General features: G+C 47.6%; 1 protein-coding gene and 1 pseudogene across 2 annotated transcripts; both read left to right on the forward strand.

The window, feature by feature from the left end:
* The first annotated feature begins 842 nt into the window (after window positions 1-842).
* On the forward strand, window positions 843-23567 carry EXOSC10 (exosome component 10). Of its 2 annotated transcripts, none has more exons than XM_033159502.1 (25): window positions 843-997; window positions 1928-2064; window positions 2922-3045; window positions 3768-3872; window positions 4035-4203; window positions 4599-4710; window positions 5295-5370; window positions 5538-5648; window positions 7054-7197; window positions 8803-8993; window positions 10393-10549; window positions 10827-10975; window positions 12197-12247; window positions 12979-13090; window positions 13948-13998; window positions 14642-14720; window positions 15540-15661; window positions 17938-18033; window positions 19296-19370; window positions 19790-19877; window positions 20285-20358; window positions 21985-22156; window positions 22672-22727; window positions 23111-23187; window positions 23413-23567. In XM_033159502.1, the coding sequence occupies exons 1-25, from the start codon at window positions 878-880 to the stop codon at window positions 23441-23443; spliced, it is 2679 nt and encodes an 892-aa protein (XP_033015393.1). In that variant the 5' UTR covers window positions 843-877; the 3' UTR covers window positions 23444-23567. The 2 variants fall into 2 exon arrangements, with proteins under 2 accessions (XP_033015393.1, XP_033015394.1); XM_033159503.1 differs by having other exon boundaries at window positions 4038-4203.
* LOC117052524 lies at window positions 20631-20749 on the forward strand (annotated as a pseudogene).
* Window positions 23568-24566: the final 999 nt, after the last annotated feature.

The following is a 24566-nucleotide window of genomic DNA, read 5'->3' on the forward strand; positions in this document are numbered from 1 at the left end:
TTGGGAGATTGACACTCGTAGAGACCAGTAGGACGCTAGTTAAGAGGAAAGGTGGGGATGTCGTTCATTGATGCTCCGCAGTCGCTTCCGCCCAGGATCGAGCCGGAGTCGCAAATGCGCATGCGCTAGGCTTATCAAGTACAAGGCTTCTGCCATCTGGAGGCTCTATGGTTGTGGTGGGGGGGAGCGGCTCTCTCTTTGCCTTTACGTAGACTCTCTCACCTTCCATACCATAATTACAATACTTAATTTGATGGACTCCACTGTGCAGGAAATTTTAAATTTCATAGCTAATATTCAAAAATTAAATTTTAATGGTTGAAATATTTTTGTCCTATGGTATGCTTCATTTATATACTGCTTTACCAAAGGTTTCCAAGGCAGTGAATATAGAATCAAAGTGCAATACAGTACATAAATCAGTCAAAATTCAGTCAGTAATACAGGATCGGACATTTTCCTATCCCTCAATAATACAGGATAGGATTGTCACTCGGTGCATTGCACGGGGGAGGGTTGCAAAAAGCTTCCATTCTACTTTGCTATTTATGTGTATTTGCGTCTATCTACACACACACAAAAAAAACAACAACTACATATATATATGTATGTATATGTATACACACACACACACACACACACACACACATACACACGCGCGCAGAGAGATGCACATACACGCACTCAAAAAAACTCCTCCAAGTGAACCCGGAAATGTGACCTTCGAATAAGTAGTCACCTCTAGTCATTACGTCTGTGGTTCGTTTTTCTCGCGAGAGAAAAACGAGATGAGCTCTCTCCTGAGGAAAGTGCGATCCCAATATGGCGGCGGCCCACTGAGTGGTGAAGCAGCGGCAGCTGGGAACAGAAAAGGAAAATGGCGGCGAAGGAGCGCGGTGGCGGCACAGACAACAACGCCGAGCCGCCGGGGGCAGAGAGCGACGCGGCAGCGGACGCCGTGCTGCCTGGGTTCAAAGATGCCGATTCTTTCGTGAAGGTATAGAAGGGGAGAACTCGGGAAAAGGCGAAATCGCTACGGGTACCTCTAGGCTTGCTTGGAAGAGCAAAGCATGGCGGGATTTGTAGTCTCTTGAGCGACCCAGCAGCGTGATTGCGTGGGGAAAGATATAGGAAAATGCATTTAATTTTGGTTTTTTTTAGTTACAGGTAGGTAGCCGTGTTGGTCTGCCATAGTCAAAACAAAATAAAAAATTCCTTCCAGTAGCACCTTAGAGACCAACTAAGTTTGTTCTTGGTATGAGCTTTCGTGTGCATGCACACTTCTTCAGATACTGAAGATATTCTACAGATATCTGAAGAAGTGTGCATGCACACGAAAGCTCATACCAAGAACAAACTTAGTTGGTCTCTAAGGTGCTACTGGAAGGTGTTTTTTTTTTTTTTTAGTTATTTATTTCATGAAAGTTATGCACCGCTTCATTGTAAAAAAGCAAAAGCAAAAACCCACCGTCAAAGCAGTGTACAATTTTTTTTTGTAGTATTAATCCTCCACAATTAAGCTTTATTGGAAGGCCATGAGTTCTAATGCTGAGAGGGAGAGAGAATCTATTCTATTTATCCCTGCCGTTCATACTTTTACATGCTCCTATCATGTTGCCTCTTGCCTTTAAAGTAGAAAGGCACAAACTCTGCACCTTTCCTCGTAAAAAATGTTGTCCTTTTCTCAACCTTTCCCAACAATATCCTTTTTGAGTTGAGGTGACCGGAACTGTACACGGTATTCCAATGTGCCCACACAATGTCTCCCCCTCCCTGTGGAAATTGGGCTTGAAAGGAGCTTTTTATTGTAGCTGGTATTTAAGGGTTGTACCTTAGTTGTCAAGCATCTGCCTTGCTTCATTGGTGAAATAAATACATAAAACTGTTCGGCAATTACCACTGCACTGTCCTTTTCTCCATGGTCCAGCATGCACTTGGCACGGTGGTGTCAGCCACCAAGGCTTCTGGTGGCCTCCCTCAGCCCGGAGATGAATACGATTTCTACCGCAGTTTTCCTGGTTTCCAGACCTTCTGCGAAATGCAAGGGGATCGGTTGCTGCACTGGTGAGTCTTGCTGCTCTCTTGCAGGCTGGTTGTGATGCCAAGATTGACATATTTTTTTGAAGCTGGGGCACTTTGCACATTGCTTTTGCCCAGTGTGCCCAAGATGTGAACCACCCTGAGATCTATGGGTGTAGGGCGCTATACAAATTTAATTAATTAATTAATTAATTATATTAATAAACTCCTCATCAGTCTTGTTTTGTCAGGAACTGGTTGGGTCTGGAAGAGGAGATCCAGGAAAGCTCAGGGTTGGGACACAGGAGGAAGATCCCAGGGGCTGCCACTGTGGGTGAAGACCCTGAGCAATGGTGACACAGGCAGTGGGGGAGGGAGCTGTACCCTTGCTGATGCCCTCCCCCAAGTGAGCGCTGCTTGTCCCTCCCAACAACCCCATCAGCTCCCCGTGGGGGGAGGAGGCAGTTCCTAGGAATGAGTGAGTTTCCACACAGTTGGAGACTGAAGGTGGGTTAGGAGACCAGCCAAGGGAGAGGCAGCTGCTGGAGACACCACCGCTGTCTCTTAGGTCTAGTAGGAGCCAGAAAAAGCAGCAGCAGGGACAGATCTTGCACCACAGCTTTCTCAAACTGCCAGATGACATAAGGTAAGGGAGGAAGGAGCCCCAGGTTACTTAAGCTTAGCATTTTGGAGGGCAAAGGAAATTGCCATCAAGTAAAGCTGGTTAGGAGATTAGTATGACCTATGGAGCCAAGAGGGGCTGATGTACCAAAGTGCTTGTATCACTAGAGATTGTAGGACTAAGATTGCAGGTTCTGGTCACAGCTTGATTTCGGGGATCCGAGACAGGCTGCTGAGGATTGTGTGACACACTACAACGCCCTTTTTTTTTCTCTTCCCAGCATGAGCAGAGTGATGCAGTACCATGGCTGCCGCAGCCACCTCCGGGACCGGAGCAAGGTCACGGAACTGGAAGACAAGTTTGACCTGCTGGTCGATGCCAATGATGCCATCCTAGAAAGAGTGGTGAGCATCGCCGGGCCTTGTGCAGTGCTTTTCACCCACCCCTGAACACTTAGGTGTTGCCGCTCCATGAGGATCCCATGTTGAGTGTGCCAATAATAATAATAATAACAATAATAATAGTACCCCCACCCATCTTACTGGATTGCCCCAGTCACTCTGGGCAGCTTTCAGCAAATATAAAAGCATAATAAAATATAATACATTAAAAACTTCCCTAAACAGTGCTGCTTTCAGATGTCTTCTAAAAGTCAGATAGTTGTTTATTTCCTTGACATCTGGTGGGAGAGTGTTCCACAGGGCAGGCACCACTATTGAGAAGGCCCTCACCCTGGTTCCCTGTAACTTCACTTCTTGGAGTGAGGGAACCACCAGAAGGTCTTCAGAGGAGGACCTCAGTGTCCAGACTGAACGATGGGGGTGGAGACACTCCTTCAGGTATCCAGGACCGAGGCAGTTTAGGGCTTTAAAGGTCAGCAACAACACTTTGAATTGTGCTTGGAAACGTGCTGGGAGCCAGTGGAGATACTTTAGGACCAGTGTTATACGGTTCTGGTGGCTGATCCCAGTCACCAGTCTAGTTGCTGCATTCTGGATTAGTTGTAGTTTCCGAGTCACCTTCATAGGCAGCCCCAGGTCCTTCCCCCAAAATTGCATCCTCCGCCTGCCACCCCTGGTCTCACACTGTGGCACCCTGACACAGTCTTCCTGTTCTGCAATTTCAGGGCATGCTATTGGATGAAGCAGCAGGTGTCAACAAGAACCAGCAACCTATCCTCCCCTCGGGCTTGCAGCCTCCCAAGACCATCGTCTCCAGCTGGAACCGCAAGGTGAGAAGCTTCCATTCTTCCTTTGTCCTTTAAGGGGTTCTTTCTCTTTAAGCCAGGAGTGGGGAAACCTGCGGCCCTCCAGACGGTGTCAGACTACATTTCCCATCAGCCCCCACCCCAACGGTCAGGGCTGAAGGGGGTTGTCTGATTTTTCTCTTCCAGCAGACCGGGGAAGCCAACAAGCGAACGAGGTCAGAAACCTTCCGTCTGCTGCACGCCAAGAACATCGTCCGCCCTCAGCTCAAGTTCCGTGAGAAGGTGGACAACTCCAACACTCCCTTCGTCCCAAAGCTCTTTGTCAAGCCCAATGCTCTGAAGCCGCTGCCAGAAGGTAAGGACATGGCATCTCCAAGGCAAGGCTGAGAGAGACTCCCTGCCTGAAGCCCTGGAGAGCTGCTGTCGGTCAGTGTAGACCAGTGTTTCCCAAACTTGGGTCTCCAGCTGTTTTCGGACTACAGTTCCCATCACCCCTGACCAAGGTTCTTGCTAGCTAGGGATGATGGGAGTTGTAGTCCAAAAAAAGCTGCCTACCCAAGGTTGGGAAACACTGGTGTAGACGGAGGAAGATGGACAAAAGGTCCCTAGCAGCTTGCTATGTTCCTATGCTCAGAGTGCAAAGGTTATTATTGCAGAGGGAAAGCAGCAGGCTGCCAGTTAAAAAATAAATAAATCCAAGAAAGTAGATCCATCACCTCTAACCCTTTTTTTCTCTCTCTGGACATCCAGTGCTCTCAAAAAGCAGACGGGAACGGAAGGAACGCCCGGAGGATTTGGATGTGCCGGCTGCCTTGGCCGACTTCCTCTATCAGCAGAGGACCCAACAGACTGAGCAGGACATGTAAGAGAGCGATTGGTCAAGCAGGTCGGGGCCTTTCAGTTCCCCCGAGTTGACTGGGGGCAGGGGAAGGCACCCACTTGTCAAAACGCCTGGCGGCACGACCAGCACAAGGCTTCACAGGACCCAGGGATCAGCTTGATTGTGGAGGCATGCACACCCTGCTTTGGCCCAACCATGTCCTTCATTGGCTACTAGCCAAGAAGGTTACATTCTCCCGCCTCTGTCCAAAGCTGTATGCCTCTGAATGCCAGTTATTGGGAATCACAGGTAAGGAGAGAACTGCTATTGCGCTTAAGTCCTGCTTAAGCCTTCGCTTTGGGGCATCTTTCTGGCCACTGCAAGAACAGGAGGCTGGACTAGAGAGGCCCCCTTTTGCCAGATCCAGTTTCGGGCCTCTTTTTGAGTTCTTATGTACCTGCCCCACACCTGTGATGCCATGTTTGACGTCAGGTATACAGCAGGTATGTGTGGTTTGTCCCCAAATGGCCTGGCAGGCCTAAAAATCTCCCTAGGCCATTGATTCTGCATCTGGAGCTTGCTCAGAGCTCTCTAACTTTCCCTCCTCCTTCCTCTCATCCTAAAAGGTTTGCTCACCCTTACCAGTATGAACTGGCGCATTTTTCACCGCCAGCCGAACTTCTTGAAAAGCCGCAAGTCCAGGTAAGCTGTCTGTCTGTCTGTCTGTCTTTCTTTCTTTCTTTCTTTCTTTCTTTCTTTCTTTCTTTCTCAAATAATGTTTCATTGAGTAGATCACGCACAAATGTTAAAGCCTTCTGGCCTCGTGCCTGCTGAGCCGTAATGCCTTGCTGTTTCTCCCCCCCCCCCAGATGTTCCGGTCCCTGGAGGAGACACCCTGCCACTTCATCTCCACTTTGGACGAGCTGGTGGACTTGAACGAGAAGCTTGTGGGCTGCAAAGAGTTCGCCCTGGACTTGGAGGTAAGAATTTGTCCCTTTTGTGTGTGTGTGTCCTGCAGCAAAACTTTTGCAACCAGACAAGAAGATCCAGGTGCGAAGTGCTCATAGCTTGGGCGTGACATCTAGAGGTTTCACATTCAGCTTGGATCTTCTGTTAATTCCACAATCTTTCAAATTCACGCATCTGACAGATTGCAACTGTGGTCCTATACGAGCCCAGAAAGCTGCTTTTTATACAAAACGATCGGGTCCATCTAGCTTGGTATTGCCTACACTGACTGGCAGCTGCCATCCTGGCTTTCAGACAAGGGAGTCTCTCCCAGCCCTACCTGGAGATGCTGCCGGGTGATTTATTTATTTCATAAAACATTTTTGCATCGCTGGATTGTAAAAAACTACAACACAAAAAACAAGCAATGACATAATTGGTAAACACTGTTGGAGGAAGATGAGTGCCGGGGGGAGCGCACCGCCCCCAGCAGCGCGATCCCGGTGGAGTGCCATCGCGGCTGCCTCCCTGCCCGCACAGGGTGCCATGCCCCTTCAGGCAGGGTGCCACACCCCCAGGATGTGTGCCATGCCCCCAGGATGCGCGCCACGCCCCTGCAGGCGGCACGCCACACCCCCAGGACGTGTGCCAGCCCCGCCCCCGCCTGCTCTCCGCCCCCCGGTGCTGGAGCATGAAGCTCCGCCACTGTCAGTAAAAGCAGCAAAAATAACTGTCAGGGTTATGCCCTCACCTCAAGGCAAAGAGTTGCCAGGGCTGTTTCGGTATTGCGAGCCCCCGCCCCAACTGCTTAGCAATTCATCGTCCTCCGGTGAGGAAGGCAGTGGTTCCTCTAGTGGGGAGGGAGAGACGGACCGGGAAGTAGGAGTCAGGGCTTTGACAGGGAAGGAGAGCCCTCGCACCAAGCAGAGGTTGGAAGAGAGGCACCTCTTCTGTCTCCCCACTTGTGCAGGGGGGGGGGAGGACGCAGAGGGGATAGGCAGGGGTTCCACATCCTGCGGCTTTTATGCTGGGCAAAGAACCGGAAGGGGCCATTCCTGGACTCTGCCAAAGGATGAGCTAGACGTGTTTTTATAGCTGCACTGTACATATCTGCACAATAAAGAAACCTAGTTTCAGAAACCTTGGCGTCAGGCTGGTTACTCATGAGCAACCACTGAAAAACCTTACAATAACTGTTAAAAGTTCAAAAAATTAAAATCAGCCGTAAACTAAAAAAACTAATTAAAACATATATCGACATTCTGCATGCCTGGGTAGGCTTGTCTAAACAAAAAAATGTTTTTAGCAAGCTCTGAAAACAGTGCTTCCAGTTACCCACCCAGGGAAGGCGAGCTGTTGCCTTTGCTGTGAATTGATGGACCCCTTTCCTTTCTCTCTCTCTCTCTCTCTCTCTCTCTCACTCACTGCCCTCCACAGCACCATTCCTACCGGAGTTTCCTGGGCTTGACATGCCTTATGCAGATTTCCACCCGGACAGAAGATTTCATCATCGACACGTTGGAGCTGCGTAGTGACTTGTATATCTTGAACGAGACCTTCACAGACCCTGCTGTGGTCAAGGTGAAAGGCCCTTTCTTTCTTTTTACAAATGGCAGCAGGGTCAGGTTTGGTTTTGCCCTTCACCCCGCTCTTCCAGTCAAGCTTAAAACAACAAGCCGGTGCAAATAAAACCGAGCAAGGTTGTCCAGGTGCTTCTTCCAAGGTTCGCTTCCCCGCTCCTCCACATGCAGCTGCTGGGTGACCTTGGGCTAGTCACACTTCTTTGAAGTCTCTCAGCCCCACTCACCTCACAGAGTGTTTATTGTGGGGGAGGGAGGGAAAGGAGAATGTTAGCCGCTTTGAAACTCCTTTGGGTACTGATAAAGCGGGATATTAAATCCAAAACTCTTCTCCTTTCTCTCTCTTGGTTCCTTACATCACCTGGGCTGATGAGCTGCAGGGCCCTTTTTGGCCATTTGCATTAACGGCTCTGTAGAGCAGCAGACACCAAGCCAGTAAGCCTTAGGATGGGCAGTCTTTGGCCCTCCAGATGTTCTGGGGCTCCCAGCTCATATCTGGCATCTTCTCTTGTGTCCAGGGACAACGGTAACTGTAGAAACACCGGGGGGAAGGGGACCCTTGCAAAAGGCTGCGAACTGCAGTGCCCCAGGAATGCAGGAATTCAAGTGCTTAGGCCAAAGTTTCCCAAACTTGGGTCTCCCAACAATCCCCATCATCCCTGACCACTAGTCCTGCTAGCTATGATGGTGGGAATTGTTTTTTTAAGTTGTTATTTATACTTTTCAAATTCACACATTTCATTAGTTTTACAATCAATTTAACATTTCAAAGTTTGACTTCCTTCCCCCCCTTTCTACGATTCCTTGCATTTATTTTTTAACAACTTCTGCATATCCAAATTAACTTAATTTGCTCATTTATTCACCTTCTTTATATATATACTCTTACAAAACTGCAGGTTATTACAATAATCCTGCCGATGTTTTTTATGTGTTTGCAATTTATCTGTAAGTATTCAATAAACGATTTCCATTCTTTTTCTAAAAATATTGTTAATCTTGATTTCTTATTCTTCCAGTAAGTTTCTCCATTTCTTCATATTCCATAAGTTTTTTGTATACATTCTTCCTTTGCCGGGACTTCTGCTTCTTTCCACGTTCGAGCGAGTAGCATTCTTGCTGCTGTAAATAAATAAATTTCTATACAACTTAGTTAGTTCTGTCCCTATAATTCCCAAAAGAAAAGCTTCTTGCTTGTTTGCTATTTTACAAAAGTTAATTTGAACATCCTTTTCAATTCATTATATATCATTTCCCAGTAAACTTAAACCAGGCATAGGCAAACTTGGCCCTCCAGATGTTTTGGGACTACAATTCCCATCATCCCTAGCTAACAGGACAATTGGTCAGGGATGATGGGAGTTGTAGTCCCAAAACGTCTGGCGGGCCAAGTTTGCCTATGCCTGGCTTAAACCTCACTACAAGTCCACCAGGGATGATGAGAGTTGTAGTCCAAAAACAGCCGAAGACCCAAGTTTCGGAAACTGTGGCCTAGGCAGTGCCATCCTGGAATGATCAGAAGGATACATACACGGGTGGGTGGGAAGATGGGGAAGCTTTTTGACAACCCCCCCCCCCCGCTATTTATGGCTTTGGTGCTTTGCAGGTCCTGCACGGGGCCGATTCAGACGTGGAGTGGCTCCAGCGAGACTTCGGCCTCTACTTGGTGAACGTCTTCGACACCCACCAGGCGGCTCGGCTCCTCAATCTCGGCCGGCACTCCCTGGACCATTTGCTCAAACTCTACTGCAAGGTGGATTCCAACAAACAGTACCAGCTGGCGGACTGGAGGATACGGTATGGAGGGCTGGGGTAGATTTGGGATGCTCCAATCCCATCTTGAGGTTATACCAATGTGGGTCTCTGTACAACAAGCTTCCATCTGCCCTGGTCTCTCAGAACCAGAAGTGGCATGAAGCGGGAGGGGCAACGATAGGCACACAGGCGCAGTCTTTGATTGCTTAGGGAAAGCCCTAGAGAGGAGAAGACAAAGATGGCTGGAGGGAGGTGGGGACTTTTAGTCTTGGCAGGTGATCCATGAGGGAAGACCTACCGGGGATGAGCTGCTGTCCTCATTAAGCCTGATACTCCACCAAGTTTGTGCAGATCCCGTTCTATTATTATTATTATTATTATTATTGAAATGCATACATTTCATTAGTTTTACAATCAATTTAACATTTAAAAAACGTGACTTCCTTCCCCCTCTTTCTGCGGTTCCTTAAATTTATTTTTTAATGCCTTCTGCATATCCAAGTTCATTTAACTTGCTCATTTAATTATCTACTGTACAGGTGAAACTCGAAAAATTAGAATATCGTGGGAAAATCCATTTATGTAAGCAATTGTTTTCATTAGCTACTGGAGTTTAATATATGAGATGGACTCATGACATGCAAAGCGAGATATGTCAAGCCTTTGCTTGTTATAATTGTGATGGTTATGGTGTACAGCTGATGAGAACCCCAAAGTTGAAATTGTTAATTTGGGGTTCTCATCAGCTGTACGCCATAATAATCCCAATTATAACAAATAAAGGCTTGACATATCTCGCTTTGCATGTCACGAGTCTATCTCATATATTAGTTTCACCTTTTAAGTTGAATTATTGAAAGAAATGAACCTTTCCATGATATTCTAATTTTTTGAGTTTAACCTGTAAATATACACTCTTTTAAAACTGCAGGTTATTACTCTAATCCTGCTAATGTTTTTATCTGTTTAGAATATATCTGTAAATATTCAATAAACCATTTCTATTCTTTTAAAAAAAGCTTGTTATCTCGATTTTTTATTCTTCCGGTAAGTTTAACCTTTTCTGCCTATTCCATAAGCTTTTGTATCCATTCTTCCTTTCCTGGGACTTATGCTTCTTTCCACTTTACGGCAAGTAACATTCTTGCTGCTGTAGCAGCATACATAAATAAATATCTATACAATTTAGCTAGTTTTGTCCCTATAATTCCTAAAAGAAAAGCTTCTGTTTTTTGTTTTTGTTTTTTAATAAAAGTTATTTTGAACATCCTTTTCAATTCATTATATATCATTTCCCAAGGAGGTGAAATGTGTGGATCCCGTTCTTGCTAATAAAGTGTTAACTCCACTTTGTGTGATTTAGCGCTGGCTCGCTCCTGACCACCACACCCGAGATTCCCCTGCTCCTTGCGTAATCCATGTTTCTCTGTCTCTCCTCTAGACCCCTCCCAGAGGAGATGCTCCAGTACGCCCGTGACGACACGCATTACTTGCTGTACATCTACGACCGGGTGAGGGAGGAGCTTTGGGAGAAGGCCAACGGGCAGCCAGCGCAGCTCCAAGTGGTGTGGCAGCGGAGCAAGGACATCTGCTTGAAGGTGAGCCCCCTGCGTTGGGCAGAGGCATGCAAGCGAAAGAGGAACACACACACACACACCCTCCACCCCCAGATAGGAAAATGCAGCATGGAAGGCTTTGAGCAGGTGCTGGGAAACGAGAGTTTAGCACGGGGGCAGCCAGCCTGTTGCCCTGCCAGCCATCGCTGGACTCCCACCCGTGCCAGGCAGCTGGGGGTCAGGGATTCCCCCTGCCAGCAGCAGCACACAAGTCCTTACAGGTCGCTCATGCTGCTTCCACCTGCCTCTTCTCCCTTAGAAATACACCAAGCCCATCTTCACCGAAGACTCGTACCTGGAACTCTACCGGAAGCAGAAGAAGCACCTCAACAGCCAGCAGCTGGCGGCCTTCCGGCTCCTCTTTGCCTGGAGGGACAAGTTGGGGCGGCAGGAAGATGAGAGCACGGGGTGAGCTCTTTTACAGGGGACTGCCGGAGCGGGCAGTGTGGTGTAGTGGTTAGAGTGTCTGACTAGTACCCGGGAGAGACACGGGTTCTGGTCCCCACTTGGCCCTGGGGCTCTCGCTGGGTATGACCTTGACCCAGTCACTTCCTCGCTCAATCCAGCCTACCTTGCAGGGCCATTGTTGGGATTAAATGAGTGGCAAGCCACCCATCCACTTGGCCTCCTTGGGGGAGAAATGTGGGGTAAAAATGCAATAAATAAAAGGGGAACTGTTAGAATTGGGAGGGAACCTTGCCGGGCATAGGAATCCTTTCAAAGCTGCCTGTTCCACTGAACCTCTTGGGCTTGCCGATCGTAAGGTCGGCAATTTGAATCCGCGCAACGGTGGTGGGCTCCTATTGCTCTGTCCCAGCTCCTGCCAACCTAGCAGCTCGAAAGCATGCCAGTGCAAGTAGATAAATAGGGACCACTGCGGCGGGAAGGTAAATGGCATTTCCGTGCGCTCTGGTTTCCATCACGGTGTCCCGTTGAACCAGAAGCGGTTTACTCCTGCTTGCCACATGACCCGGAAAGCTGTTTGTTGACAAACACTGGCTCCCTCAGCCTGAAAGCGAGATGAGCGCCGCAACCTCATAGTCACCTTTGACTTAACCATCCAGGGGTCCTTTACCTTTACCTTTACCAACAGTGGAGAACTGGATCTGGCCAGGGGGGCAGATCATTATTTCACCTACCCACCCACCTCTTCCCCCACAGACCATGTTTGACAGGTGGGCAGAGTCATAGTAGGAATTGAGGTTTCTATCTCCCCTGCAGGCTTGTCTTCCTTCCTATCCCTCTCTAGAAGGAGAAGAGGAGAATTAAAGCTAGTAATATATTTTGCAGGTCTCTTTACAAGACTGATCTGAATGTATAGCGAAAGTAGTGGCATTTAACATTTAGTTAGTAATTGATTTATTGATTCATTGGAGGTTTTCCAACAGAGGTTGGATGGCCATCTGCCTGTGATCCTCTAGCTGTGATGCATTGGGGGGGGGGGGTTGGACTCAATGACCTTTGGGGGACCCCTTCCAAATCTACTATTCTACCAAAACAAAAACAAAAAAAAATTCCTTCCAGTAGCACCTTAGAGACCAACTAAGTTTGTTCTTGGCATGAGCTTTCTTGTGCATGCACACTTCTTCAGATACTATTCTACCATTCATTTCTCCCCTTATCCCGCAGGTACGTGCTGCCGAACCATATGCTGCTCAAGATAGCGGAGGAGCTGCCCAAGTGAGTGTGCCTTTTGCTTTGCAAGGGGAAGAATGGGTGTTTATTTGCAGCAGCAGCAGCAGCAACAAAGAAACAGGCATGTGCTGCCAACACTTGGGAAAAAATATATATCATGGCCGCGAACAGAATTTGGCCAAAGCCAAATGACATCCCCATTAAAGAAATGCACGGAATACATCGCTAATCAGTAGATCCAATTTAAAACATTAGCTGGGTCACCTCTTTGGGGAAAGCATGGGGTGAACAGGTGAATTTTGAAATCAGGCGCTCAAATAGTAATTTTCCTTTCCCCCAAACTGGTGGGTTTTCCGTGAGAAAATCTGATCGGAAGCTAGGAAGGAAAAACATTCCTATCGGAATTCTCTTTGCTTTCCTTCTCTGTCCTCTTCCGGCCTTTACATCTCTATTGGGGATATGCATTGCAGACACCCCTGAGGCTCTTCTTCCTTCTTCTCCTGTGATTGGTCTGCGGCTCCATCATTCTGCTGTGCGCCACCCACATTTCTTTAATGACCAGCTCTGGGACGGCTAAGATCCTCCTGGTCTTATAGCACCTCGGGGTCAACACCCTGTTGTTGTTGTTGTTGCTGCTGCTGCTGCTGTAGTTGTTACATTGCTGGAGGTTGGACCTGATTACCCTTTTTGTCCCTTCCAGCTCCACAATGCTATGATTGTCACCAGCTAGCGTTTCATCTTTTTTTAAGTGTCCTGCTCCTTTTGTTGATTTGCAGGGAGCCCCAGGGCATCATCGCCTGCTGCAACCCAGTTCCTCCCCTTGTTCGCCAGCAGATCAATGAAATGCACCTCTTCATCCAGCAGGCCAGAGAGATGCCGCTGTTGAAGGTATGGAGGGGGGCAGTTTTAAGTACAGAACAGCTGTGTTTCAAAGCAACTGAACAGGTTCAATCCCTGGCATCTCCATGGAGTTGGGAGAATAGTAGTAGTAGTAGTAATATAATTAATAATAATGTTAATAATAATAATAATAATAATAATAATAATAATAATAATAATATTTATACCCCACCCATCTGACTGGGTTCCCCCCAGCCATTCTGGGCAACTTACAGCACATAAAACATAGGACATTAAAAATTTCCCAGCACAGGGTTGCTTTCAGGTGTCTCCTAAAAGTCAGGTAGTTGTTTCTTTCCTTGACATCTGATGGGAGAGCGTTCCACATGGCGGGTACCACTACTGAGAAGGCCCTCTGGCTGGTTCCCTGTGACTTCACTTCTGGCAGTGAGGGAACTGCCACAAGGCCCTCAGAGCTGGACCTCAGTGTCCTGGCAGAAGGATGGAGGTGGAGACGCTCCTTCAGGAGAGACTCCTGTCTCTGAATTCTTGGAGAGCTGCTGCCAGTCAGTATAGACAATACTGAGGTAGGTGGGCTAACAGTCTGACTTGCTAGAAGGAAGCTTCCTATGTTCCTACTCTCTTCTCTAAAATCACCCTGCTCTTATGCCAAGTTAGCACCAGTTACGCAATAAGAATAAAATTATGCACTGTCTAGCATATGTTTTCTTGAGCAGTTAGAATTTTTATGGGCATTCCTTGACTGCTGATGATATTGCTGTTCAGCCAGTGACTGGGAAGTAGACCTGGAGGTGTCAGGGTGGAGCGTTTGTATGTGTGTGCAAGAGATCTTTAATGTGATCTTAATTTTATCCTTATAATTATTTCTCCTTGCCCCCTCTTAGTCTGAAATTGCAGTTGGAGTGAAAAAGAGAGGACCTCTTCGAAATACAGAGGTAAGCTTTTTTCTGATGCTGATCTTGCATTTGTTTTACTTTTTCATGTACCAAATTTACATACCACTTGACTGGAGTGAGACATCTAAGTGGCTTATAGGGAAATATTAAAATTATCGATAGAAAAACAGCTTGAAATAATTTAACCTGAAGTGTAAGAGATTGAAACACATTGGTGTGTGTGTATTTGGATAGGCGGGGGGCCTAGACAGAGTGCAGCAACAGCTCCTGCCTGGTGTCAATAGGCAGGGAGTTCCAAAGTTCAGATTCAGCCACACTAAAAGATCAGTTTCTTCCAAATAAGGAACAGTATTATGTGGCATCCACAGATCAATGCAGTTGGGTGGGCACATAGTGGGTACAGCGATCCTGCAAGTACTGCTTGCAAGCGGTTAAAGGCTATTTACCTGCCAACAGTAAGTAGATAAAAAGTTTAAGGGTTCTGGATATTGTAGCTTTGCATCCAGAAGGTCACAGGTTCCATCTCCAGCTAGGTCTGAACGCCTGGAGAGTTCCTGCCAGTCAGTGTAGGTAAACCTGAGGGAGAGGGGCCAATGGTTTGACCTGATATAAAGCAGTTCCCTATGTGACTGGCACTTCCTTCAGAATCACGAGGACTAGGATCTTTAATTTCCTTTGGCAGAAGCCGGAGAATCATTTGTTTGGACCTCACGACAGCTCGCACGTGCCTCAGGATGAGAAGCCGAACCACATAGATCCAGGTGGGTCTGGAAAGAGGGGTGAAGAGGGATTCCCCACCCCCCCACCCCTGGGTTCTAAGCACACAAACCCCTGTAACTGGTTCACTTTGTTGGCAGGCTCCCACGATTCCATGGGGGAAGCCATGACAGTTTCAAGTGGTCTAGCACAGCCTTAAATGTATAGTTCAGATGGGCCCTATATAACTCTGTGGGTCTAAGAGTCTGTCAACCTAAGTTGCCTCAGATGAGTGTTAAAAAGTAAGGAAAGGAGAACCATGTGCCCATCACAAAGTTTGTTTGAGGATTAAAATGTAATAAATAAATGTTAGTCTGTTTAAAAAGGGTTTATTTATACTTTTCAAGTTTATACATTTCATTAGTTTTACAATCAATTTAACATTTCAAAGTTTGACTTCCTTCCCCCTCTTTCTGCAGTTCCTTACATTTATTTTTTAACGCCTTCTACATATCCAAATTAACTTAATTTACTCATTTATTCATCTTCTTTAAATATATGCTCTTATAAAACTGCAGGTTATTACAGTAATCTGTTTGCAATTTATCTGTAAGTATTCAATGAACTATTTCCATTCTTTTTATAAAAAGTTTGTCATCTTGATTTCTTTCTCTTCCGGTAAGTTTTGCCATTTCTGCATATTTCGTAACTTTTTGTATCCATTCTTCCTTTGCTGGGACTTCTGCTTCTTTCCACTTCGGGGCAAGTAGCACTCTTGCTGCTGCTGTAGTAGCATAAATAAATAAATTTCTGCGCAATTTAAAGTAAATGGTAGTCTTAATTCCTTGTGTTTTTGTTTCCTTCCCCCTCTTCTTGTCATTCAGCACCTGGGCTAAGCCGGGAGCAGGTGCGTCTCTTTTCAGAAGCAGAGGAGGAGACGGAAAGGTTGGACGAGTTGCCAAGTCTGCCCTGCCTCCTGCTGAGAGCCAGCATTGGCATTTTTAATGTAGGTTAGGTTTCTGAGAACTGGGAGGCGGGTGGACTGGGACGCGGGTGGCGCTGTGGGTTAAACCACAGAGCCTAGGGCTTGCCGATCAGAAGGTCGGTGGTTCGAATCCCTGCGATGGGGTCAGCTCCCATTGCTTGTTCCCAGCTCCTGCCAACCTAGCAGTTTGAAAGCACATCAAAGTGCAAGTAGATAAATAGGTACCGCTCCGACAGGAAGTTTTCCATGTGCTGCTCCCGAAATCGGCTCCCGAAGTGAACAGAACAAATTAGTCTGTGGGGAAAATAATCAGAGTGAGCCTCCAGGCTGATAGGGTCATTCATTCCGGTATCTCAAATTTTAAATTTTTAGGTTCCCGTGTGTTTAAGTGTTTAACCTAATTTTAAGTCTTAAGCTGTTTATTGTATATTGTTTTAAATGCATATTTTACTTTTGAGAAAGCTGCCTTAGATGTGCCTCTCGAGCTGGTTTATAACTGTAATAAACGAATGAATGAACCTGGAAGTAAGTGTTCTGTTTTCCGAACGTTTTTCGGAAGCCGAACATCAGACTCTGCTTTCACTTGAGTGCAGGAAGCTCCTGCAGCCAATCGGAAGCTGTGCCTTGGTTTTTGAACGGTTTCAGGAGAAGAACAGACTTCCGGAATGGATTAAGTTTGAGAACCAAGCTTCCACTGTGTTTATTAATAAAAGCAACAGTGGATCAAAATGCTATAAACAGCCAGCCAAACCAGAAGTACAAATCAGCAACTACCGTATTTTACGCTCCATAAGACGCACTCTTTCCCTCCTAAAATGGAAGGGAAAATCGCTGTGCGTCTTATGGAGCGAAGGCTTCGCTCCCACTGCCTCCCCCCATCCCCCGTCGCGTTCAGCGGAAGGTGGGGGGAGGCAGCAGCGATGTTGCTGGATCATGCCAGCACCTCCGTTCACCGAAAGAAGCTTCTTTCGGCGAGCGGAGCTGCTAGCACGATCCACCAACACCTCCGCCGCCTCCCCCCACGTCCCGCCGAACGCGATGGGGGATGGGGGGAGGCGGCAAGAAGCGAAGGGGATGTTGGTGGATCGTGCCAGCAGCTCCGTTCACGGAGCTGCTAGCACGATCCACCAACACCTCCGCCGCCTCCCCCCACGTCCCGCCGAACGCGACGGGGGATGGGGGGAGGCGGCGGGGAGCGAAGGGGATGTTGGTGGATCGTGCCAGCAGCTCCGTTCACGGAGCTGCTAGCACGATCCACCAACACCTCCGCCGCCTCCCCCCACGTCCCGCCGAACGCGACGGGGGATGGGGGGAGGCGGCAAGAAGCGAAGGGGATGTTGGTGGATCGTGCCAGCAGCTCCGTTCATGGAGCTGCTAGCACGATCCACCAACACCTCCGCCGCCTCCCCCCACGTCCCGCCGAACGCGACGGGAGATGGGGGGAGGCGGCGGGGAGCGAAGGGGATGTTGGTAGATCGTGCCAGCAGCTCCGTTCACGGAGCTGCTAGCACGATCCACCAACACCTCCGCCGCCTCCCCCCACGTCCCGCCGAACGCGACGGGGGATGGGGGGAGGCGGCAAGAAGCGAAGGGGATGTTGGTGGATCGTGCCAGCAGCTCCGTGAACGGAGCTGCTAGCACGAACCACCAACATCTCTGCTGCCTCCCCCATCCCCCGCCGTATTCGGCGGGAGGTGGGGGGAGGCAGCTGCGATGCCTGCTTTTGGGATCGGTGGGCGGCAGGGAGGTTGGTAGAGGATTTCCTCCACCACCCCACGCGCTGCCCGCCAATCCCAAAAGCAGGCTTTTGGGATCGGTGCAAGGCATGGGATGGTGGAGGAAACAGCGGGGATGCTGCTGCTTTCTCCACCACCCTGCGCCCCGACGCCAAAAGCAGGCTTATCCCCTGTTGCTTTAAAGGGACATGGGGAGGAGGGGAGAAACCTTCTCCCCTCGTCCCCATGTCCCTTTAAGGAAGCGGGGATGAGCCGCTGTGAAGGGAGAAGGGGCTTCCCCTCCAGCGCTCCCCTCCGTGTTTTTTAGAGGAGGAAAACCAGGAAAATATTTTTTTCCTGGTTTTTCCCCTTTAAAAAACAAGTGCGTCTTGTGGTCCGGAGCGCCTTATGGACCGAAAAATACGGTACCTACCGTTCTTTTAAAGCAAAAGGGCGGGCGGGGGAACGATGACGGACCTCTTGATATTTAAAATGCAATCTTAACCCATTCAGGAGATTTCCAAGGTGGCCTCTCCAGTTCTGTACTTAGTCCCACTAATCCATATTTCTGCCTTCCCAAAGGAGACGGAAGCAAGTGAGGAAGAGGACGAGAGTTTGACAGTCACCCAACGGAAAGCCCGCCAGATCATGGAATCCTTCGAAAACCCATTCCGAATGGTAAAAAGTCCCTTGTTTACCTACCCAGTGGTTTGGCTCGTATGTAACACTTACAACCATGGTTTGCTTAACAACTGTGAGCTAACCGCAGATGATCAAGCAAACCACAACTCATTTATTCCAAAGTCTGTTCTGTCTTCTTGTTTCTTGTGGCTTTGTATTTTGGGGTGTGGCGGCCAAACAAACTGTGGTTGATAAAGGGTACTGGGTTCACGCATAATGCCAAGCTATAATTAAGACAAGCCAAGGTTGGTAAAGACAGCAACAAACCATGGCTTCAGATCATGGTTTGCTAACATTCAAACAAGCCATTGGGCAGGGTTTGCACCACACTAAACCCTGGGTTAGTAAACCATAGCGTTATGTGTGAACCTAGCCAATGTTAATAAGCAAACAACAACTCCCATCATCTCTGACCTATTGGCCATGCATATTTTAATCATAGCCTACTGTAATGTTTTCCTGCCATTCTTGTAGGGAGAGGGAAAACGTTTCCAAGTTGTCAAAAAAAGCAAACCTAGAGATTTTTCATGTTGCCCTTCTTTCTCTCTCTTTATGTCTTGGCAATGTGTTTATATATGTAAATGGATATATTGCTTGTTAATTCAGCATCTGAATTGCACAAACTCCACAGCTAGGAAGCTGTTGCTTCTAGGGGCTTTGTGAGTCTCCCCACTCCTTGGGAGTTGGGTGGGGAGGTGTTGCAGAATTAATACTGCAAGATAGATTCCTGCTGCATGAATCCTGTTGGGGGAGTGAAGTGGCCCCTTGGAATTCTGATTTCTTTTAATCCAGGATTGGTTCCCCCAAACAGCTTACAATTGCAAGTGGGCCCTGGTTAGTCAAAGATCAGAAGTGGGGAATCTGGCCAGGGCAGCAGGCAGGTTGTGGCCCTTCAGACCTCTCTGTGCACCCCTCTGGCCCCTCCCCAAGCCACACCCCTTCACTGTTCTTGCTCCAAACCCCCCTTGAACGCTTTTGCCTGGCTGGAATATGTCTTTGAACTCTTGAGTATGTCTTTGAATTCTTGCTTGTCTGGACAGAGGATAAAGAGGGCTGTATGTGTGAGAGAGGCAGGCAGAGAGAGATAGAGAAGAAACTAGCTAGTTAGGCAAAGGCAAAATTAACAGTAATTGCTCTGCTTGCTTTTGCCATGTGGCCCCCGGAAGGTTACTTGGAAGGGAAATGTGACCCTCGGGCTGAAGAGGGTTCCCCAGCCCTAATCTAGATATTCCCATGGTCGTGTTTTTCCTTCCCTCCAGTATTTGCCAGCGGACCAGAACCCCGCTCATATCTCCCAGATGGCAAAGTTTGACCCGTCATCGAAAATCTACGAGGTGAGAACAGTTATTTCACAAAACTGCCCCCTGCTCTGGTTATAAGCCGGAGTTGTCCACACTGGCTGCCATTGGCCTTCGGGCTGTGGTTCCCTCCAGTGCTGCGGCCTGATCCTGTTAACTGGAGAATAACAGGAGTGTGGGTGGCAATTTGCCTCACACCACATCTTGACCATTGCTTCATCTAGCTCGGTGCTGTCAACACTGACAGGCAGCGGCTCCCCAGGGTTTCCCTACCGTATCTGGATCTGCCAGGGATAGAACCTGAGACCTTCAGCACACAATGCAGGTTCCTCAACCACTGTGCTACTGCCTGTGCCCTCCTTGGAGATTGGGCTGGCTTGGCCACATACACCAGAATACGGTGTAACATTGGCGGAGTTGCAATTTTTCTGTATATGTGTGTTTCATCCCCCCAGATCAGTAATCGGTGGAAGCTCCTAAGCCAGGCCCAGCTTCAAGCGGGGACAAATAAACAATCTGCTAAGAAGAAGAACCAGCAGACAGGTGCGAGGCTGGCCTGTTTGTTTTTGTTTCGTTTTTAATATATTTTTATTTTAAAAATTTATTAAAAATTTCTTAGTTTACAAAAAAATACATGCATCGTCTCTCTCTTTTTTTCCAAGTTGCGTTTTCTACAGATCAAAGGGTTTTTTTAAAATCGCTTTAATGAAATTTGCCAAAATCTACACTACCGACACGGGCTGCCACACGTCCTGATTTTCCGGGACGTTTCAGTGATTACGAGGGCTACGTGAATATTGGCTACGTCCAGGAAATTCCAGACGTATGGCAACCCTAGACTTGGGTGTCCTGGATTCTCAAAGCTCTGATTGACCACAATGCATTGCTAGTTGTGTGCCATCATGGCAGTCCTTGTGCTAACTTTGTCCTTTCCATCATTCCCCCACCAGTGGCTAATGAAGTCCCCAAGAAGGAAAGCAAAGGGAAAGCAGAAAATGCAGTCTCTGTCCGCCAGCTGGTTGCGGTAAGTGGGGTCCCCTGACCCAGCATCTAATCTGCGACTAAACGTTTGCAGATCTAGGGCCCATCTTTTAGCACAAACATACATTTGGGGACCCACCCCAGCCACACTCATCTGTAAAAATAGTATCCCAATTTTAAAAAACCTCAATGTTGACTTGCATGTAAAAGGACCAGTGATCTAGATCTAGATTTTGGGGGCCCCGCCTCCTTGGCTCCATAAACTCATCCACAGTGCGTCCTACCCTATAAAAAGCATAATTCAGAAGAGTGGTTATCTACAGCCATACTACCCTGAACACACCCAGTCTCGTCTGATCTCAGAAGCTAAGCAGGATCAGGCCTGGTTAGTACTTGGATGGGAGACAGCTCAGGAATACCGGGTGCCGTAGCCTTAAAAGTATGGATTTGTCATGGCTTTCGGCTGGTGCAATAAATGTATTGGTGATGATGAACAACCCACCAAGGTAGACAATAATCCAAGGAAGTAACACTTAACTTTACACTCATTCAAAATCCCATTAAAACTATTTACATTCTTCACATGGAGGTCAATCTATAGAATTTCTAGGATCAAGCACATTTGTTTTGTGTTTATTTACTCCATCTTCTTTGCCATGTTTCCCCCAAGGGGGGCTGTAAGTTACTGGTTCGCTAACTTTTTTCTCTGGGACACACTTTCAGAATTTAAAAAATTGTTTGTTCCGTAATGTATTTCTCTATTGATAAACAAAAAAAATCACAACTGGGATTGTCCTCAGTATCATTAATGCTCTTGCTCTGATTTTGAAAAGATATCTACCCATATTCTGCAATTATTATTTTAAAAAAATGGATACTATACTATACTATACTATACTATACTATACTATACTATACTATACTATACTATACTATACTATACTAGTTTAAATGTTTCCTTGATTGTCCTTGGATCTTCCCAACCCTCTTTCCATCTTCTCCTGTCACGCCCTTTGAGAACCACTGCTCTAGGTGGTGTACATGATTCTCCTCCCCATTTTATCCTCAAAACAACCCTGCAAACTGGGTTAGGCTGCGTGCGAGGTGGTGGCTAGCCCAAGGTCGCACCCAGTGAGCTTCATGGCTGAGTTGGGGATTCGAACGCTGATCTCCCAGGTCATATAAACCAACAGTCTGATAACTGTTAAGCTACAATGCAGATCAAAGCAACGGCCGGATTACTGGCCGGGGTTCCCTTTGGGTCACATATAGCCCCTGCTCTAAATCAGCAGCACTGGCTTCCAGTTTGTTTCCGAGCTCAGTTCAAAGGGCTCGTGCTAGCATTGATAACCCTAAATAACCCAGGCGTTGAATACCTGAGTATTCCCTACAGACCCTCTCGGGTGCTGAGATCAACCAAGGGGGCCCCCTTGGTAGTTTCCCTGACCTCGGGGGTGCCAGGGGGTAGCCTGGATGAGGGCATTCTCTGTGGGAGTACAGGTGCAGCCCCACCTGGAAAAAATGCCGGGGTTAAACCTGGGACCTTCTGCATGCAAAGCAGATGTTCCTCTACTGAGCTGCAGCCCTTCCCTGCCCTCTTCTTGCAGGCTATGTTTTTAAACTCCTTCCTTCCTCCCTTCCTTCCTCCCTCCCTCCTTCGGTTTTACAGCAGGAACAAGCAGGACGCAAGCGGGAAAGAGTGGAAATTGATCCGGGTACCGAGACCCCTCGGGCCGAGAAGAAGAAGCCCAAAGCTTCCCCGCAGCCGGAAGAGCCAGAGGCCACTCCAAAGCCCTTCACCCCCTTTGATTACAGCAAATCCGACCTCCAAGTGTTTGCCGGTGAGGCTCCTGTCGGCCCCCGTGAGCTCAGGAGGCCAGACTCAGGATCCAATAGGGCTCTGCTTATGCAATAGTCACGTGTGGGGAAGGTGCCTAACTCAGTGGTCCCAGGTTCGATTCCCAATGGACACTCCAGCTACGGCTGGGAGAGATGGAAATGCCAGAGGGCTGCTGCCAGTGTATGGACCAATGGTCTGTGTACAGCAGCTTCCTAACCTTTTTATCACCAACATTATTATTTATTTTATTGCTATTACTACTGCCGTTTAGTTTTGTTTACGCCCTCTGCTTTGTTTCAATGCCAAGGCAAAATAAGACATTGCCTAGTTCCTTTTTTAGAAGTCTTGGCTGTCTGAATTCTTCCACTGCATGGTTGTTTACAGCCGATGCTTTTTATTCATGCCTAAACTTTGCTGGTCTTGACGGCTCTTGAAATGATCTGTTTTGCACAAGATTGATCTCCCTTGCTAAGATTTGCCTTCTGCCCCATCTCCCCCCCTTTTTTTCTCTCTCAGGAAGCAGCAGGCCTAAACCCTCAACACAGTTTGATCCCTCCAAGCAAGCTGGCAAGGTAATGTTGTTTTCTGCACACAGAGGAATTTTGATAAATCTCTTGAGGCAGGTGAGCCCGTGAAGGCTAATATCAGAGGATGGCTCAGTTCTGCCTCCACGGTCAGTAACGCTTTTGAATATCAGCTGCTGGAAAACACAGGAGGGGAAGACTGCTCAGGTCCTGGTTCTGGGCTCCCCTTGGGGGCATCGTGAGAACAGGATGCTGGACTAAAAGGCCCAGTGGTGTAGTGGTTAGAGGCTAGACTAGGACCTGGGAGACCAGCTGTCAAATCCCCACTTGGCCATAAAGCTCACTGGGTGACCTTGGGCCAAGAACTGCTGTTTTGACATGACTACCTTCTTTCCGCCTTTTTCTCTCTCAAAAATAAAAACCAAACATAGAAGTTTCCCGGAGCCGGCAAAGCCCAGCAACCAGCCGGAACAAAAAGCATGTCCTACATGGCTGGGAAATCCAACAGGTATGTCCGGACAGTTGTTTGCTAGAACGGTCGAGCTGCCTTGCAAATACGACTTCAAATCTTTCTAGTCCTCAACATTGTTTGTTGTGGGGGGGGCAGGGAAGGACGCTTTCCCCCAAAGTACATTCTGCATCAAGAGAGCAATTAAGCTTCAGCTGGTGGTTGGAACGTCCCCAGCTAAACTTTATTCTGAAATAAGAATTTGTAATGTAATTCTATTTGCAGAGGCTTCAGGCATAACTGGCCGAAAAGATAGTACGACTTGTGGAAGCTTTTGGAAAGAGCCGTGGAATGCAGCGTTTGAATGGCTTTTAAACGAAAGGGGATGCTGTTTACCACTGCCATTTTTTTTGTATGGATACCTGCTTTTGCTCTTTTTAAAAAAATAAAAAGATATATATCAATCTGCTTTTCTTTCCCCCACAAATGTTGGGGGGAAGGGAGCATCTGAATAGATTTGAGCGGCTATTTGTTTCTTTCTTCTCCCCCTTTCCTTCTCTCGTTTAGAAATGCCACAACCAGTTTCGTGCAGCCCCAAGAGGTTCTCAAAGCATCTTTATATAAGATTCTCAAGATTTAAAATTGCACATTTGAGTCTGGTAGAGCCAGAATTCACAGCTCACCTGATTGTCGTCCTGCCCCTCCCCGCCACTTGAGGAGAAATGACCCTTGGTCCATCTAGCTCAGGCATCCCCAACCTGCGGCCCTCCAGATGTTTTGGCCTACAACTCCCATCATCCCTAGCTAACAGGACCAGTGGTCAGGGATGATGGGAATTGTAGTCCCAAAACATGTGGAGGGCCGAAGTTGGGGGGTGCCTGATCTAGCTCAGTACTGTCTGCATTGACAGGCAGCGGCCCTGCAGGATACCAGTGGGGATCTCAGCTGCCTTAACTTGAGGTGACCGCTGGTTCATCTAGCACAGTATTTCCTATTATTATTATTATTATTATTATTATTATTATTATTATTATTATTATCTCACCTTTTCCCCAGTCCCAGACTCAAGGCAGTTTACACAGATAAAACAGAGCTAGCTAAAAAACCTGGAAAAGACCATTAACAAATTGTAATTAAGCACTAATAGAATTAAAATATTATAAAGAAGGATCCTTTAAAAACACAGACAGTAACAAGAAAAGCACCACAGCACCAGCCCTTTCCTCAGAAACAGTCAGTTCCCAAAGGCCTGTTGGAAGGAAAAGTCTTCACCTGCGAGCGGAAGAAGGCCAGCAAAGGAGGAGCCAGTCTGGCTTCTCCAAGGAGGGAGTTCCAAAGTCTGGGGCCAGCCACCGAAAAGGCCCTGTTCCCATCAAGTGTGACTGTGAGGGTGGCAGAGCCTGGTCAAGTTTGTATAGGAGAATATGCCTTTCAAATAG

Source organism: Lacerta agilis, chromosome 8 (assembly GCF_009819535.1).
Source record: "Lacerta agilis isolate rLacAgi1 chromosome 8, rLacAgi1.pri, whole genome shotgun sequence".
Lineage (NCBI taxonomy): Eukaryota > Metazoa > Chordata > Lepidosauria > Squamata > Lacertidae > Lacerta > Lacerta agilis.

Bases quoted from the DNA above. Each gene is read 5' to 3' on its own strand.
- EXOSC10 (XM_033159502.1), top strand. From the start codon at position 878: ATGGCGGCGAAGGAGCGCGGTGGCGGCACAGACAACAACGCCGAGCCG. The intron at 4,711-5,294 runs GTAAGAGAGCGA...TCATCCTAAAAG, and splicing joins CAACAGACTGAGCAGGACAT to GTTTGCTCACCCTTACCAGT. The intron at 20,359-21,984 runs GTAAGTGGGGTC...TCGGTTTTACAG, and splicing joins CTGTCCGCCAGCTGGTTGCG to CAGGAACAAGCAGGACGCAA.